At 39.2% G+C, this 2,141-nt stretch overlaps 1 protein-coding gene across 1 annotated transcript in view; it reads right to left on the reverse strand.

Annotated features, from left to right (window-relative positions):
• Positions 1–1,701, reverse strand: part of LOC104962008 (dedicator of cytokinesis protein 3-like) — a 6,927-nt gene extending 5,226 nt beyond the window's left edge. The window contains exons 1-3 of the mRNA XM_010790394.1: positions 1,549–1,701; positions 1,206–1,385; positions 1,029–1,112 (exon numbers count right to left, since the gene is read on the reverse strand). Coding sequence (XP_010788696.1) covers positions 1,029–1,112; positions 1,206–1,385 — 264 coding nt within the window. The 5' untranslated portion in view covers positions 1,549–1,701. The remainder of the gene's footprint in view (positions 1–1,028; positions 1,113–1,205; positions 1,386–1,548) is intronic.
• Between the last annotated feature and the right edge of the window lie 440 nt (positions 1,702–2,141).

Below are 2,141 nucleotides of genomic sequence, written 5' to 3' on the forward strand. Positions count from 1 at the left end.
AAACCTAACATGTCACCCATCTCCTTCGCATAGAGTTGATCAGGTTGTTGATTGTGGCCTGTGGAATGTTGGTCCACTCCTCTTCAATGGCTGTGCGAAGTTGCTGGATATTGGCAGGAACTGGAACACGCTGTCGTATACGCCAATCCAGAGCATCCCAAACATGCTCAATGGGTGACATGTTAGGGTTAGGGTTAGGGTTTAACCCTAGGGTTTTCGGACCCCCCCAGACCCCCCCAATAAAGCAAAACTGCACGTTTCAGAGTGGCCTTTTCTTGTGGCCAGCCTAAGGCACACCTGTGCAATAATCATGCTGTCTAATCAGCATCTTGATATGCCACACCTGTGAGGTGGGATGGATTATCTCGGCAAAGGAGAAGTGCTCACTATCACAGATTTTTTCAGATTTGTGAACAATATTTGAGAGAAATGGTTATTTTGTGTATATAGAAAATGTTTTAGATCTTTGAGTTCATCTCATGAAAAATGGGAGCAAGTGTTGCATTTATATTTTTGTTCAGTGTACTTTGACAACATGATGGCAAGACAGCAACGATGTCATAAAACACTGATATCAACATGCAAATAAAAACCAATAATGCTAAGACTAAAACGTAGTTTTAAAAAAATACAAACATTTAAAAAAAATAATAATAGTTTGTTGACTAAAAGGTGGAGAAGAACTTTACATTTTTTCCCGAATATAGTTTCCTGTGGTTTCGTAGACAACATCAGTACTAAACCAGCAACAGGGCTTTGATTTGGCCGAATAGACTATGTGTTATATAATATATATAAATATAATCTGATGACTTAAAAAGACTAAAATGTCAGGAGTTTTTATTGACTAAGACTGAAATAGTTTCAGTTTTCTTTAATTAGGATAAGACTCAAATGTGAGTTTTAGTCAAATTAAACTTGACATAAAAACAGCATTAGCTTGGATATAATATACAGTATATTTGATCAAAACTAGTAAGGGCATTTGACACAGAACTAAGACTAAATAAAAACATATTTGTTGGTACCTGTTCCTGCATCAGATCCTTTAGATGAGTGATCCTCTCTGTATCTTCAGGGTGACTGCTGATGTAGTCCTTATCAAAGAAGGCCTGTTGAAGAGGAGAAGATGAGGATCTCTCACAACGCTGAAGCAATTCACACATTTGAAACGTCAACCCGATTATTTCTGTCTTCTTGTGTACCTCCTGATATCTGGCGATGCCTCCGTTCACAGCAGCATCTATGACCCCATTTAGGCACATGCTGAGCGGGTTGATGTTGCCATGATGTTGTCTGTGTTGGTACTGGCTTATCAGAGTCCGAAGCTCCTGGGTTTTATTCTCCACCACATAAATGGCATTCTCCAGAGGGCTCACCTCCATCTGGAAATAAATATACACAAGATAAGGGGAGGAAGTATGTTGTGTATATAACTTCTAATTTGACAGACTCTCTGGGAAGCATAGAGAGCTTAAGAGAAACTGTGTGACATCCCTCAGCATGTGCAGGATGAGGTGATGGAGAGTGAATGTTTAAGCTGCTCACCACTTCTCTTCTTTCCACCTCGGCCCAGCGGGAGATCCCGGGGAGAGGACGGGAGAGGATCAGGGTCGTTCTCTCAATCCAGAGACTCTGTGAGAGCAGAGAACAACGGTTATGCAGTCTACTATCCACCACATCTGGAAACCATTTTAACACTTCAAATGGAAGTTCACGATATGAGTTAGCAGTCGGGAAAGCTTTAGAGGATCCTAAGTTAAAACTCCTGGTGTGGTTTGATTTCAAAATTAGGTTACTGTGTCAGTGGAAACTAAGGTACTAGATCATGTCTGGTTCAACCCTTAGATGCACGAGTGACTGGACCCTACACTCTTCCTTAAGTGGGTCGAAAAGGACCCACATTAGAATAATATGTGTTTTTAGGCCATTTGTCATTTTGGTTAAGAAAAATCACTTGTATAATATTTATTTATTATATTTTGGTTCACACTAGAAATATTTTATATTTAATTTTTCACTATTTATAATTTTAGACACTTTTTTACATTTTGAAAAAAAACGTTTTCCCATAGGATTCCATAGAACATGCATGCGGGTCATTTTTGACCCACTTATGGAAGCTTGGGGCATTAATACAA

Source organism: Notothenia coriiceps, unplaced genomic scaffold (assembly GCF_000735185.1).
Source record: "Notothenia coriiceps isolate Sejong01 unplaced genomic scaffold, NC01 NC01_scaffold00001470, whole genome shotgun sequence".
NCBI lineage: Eukaryota > Metazoa > Chordata > Actinopteri > Perciformes > Nototheniidae > Notothenia > Notothenia coriiceps.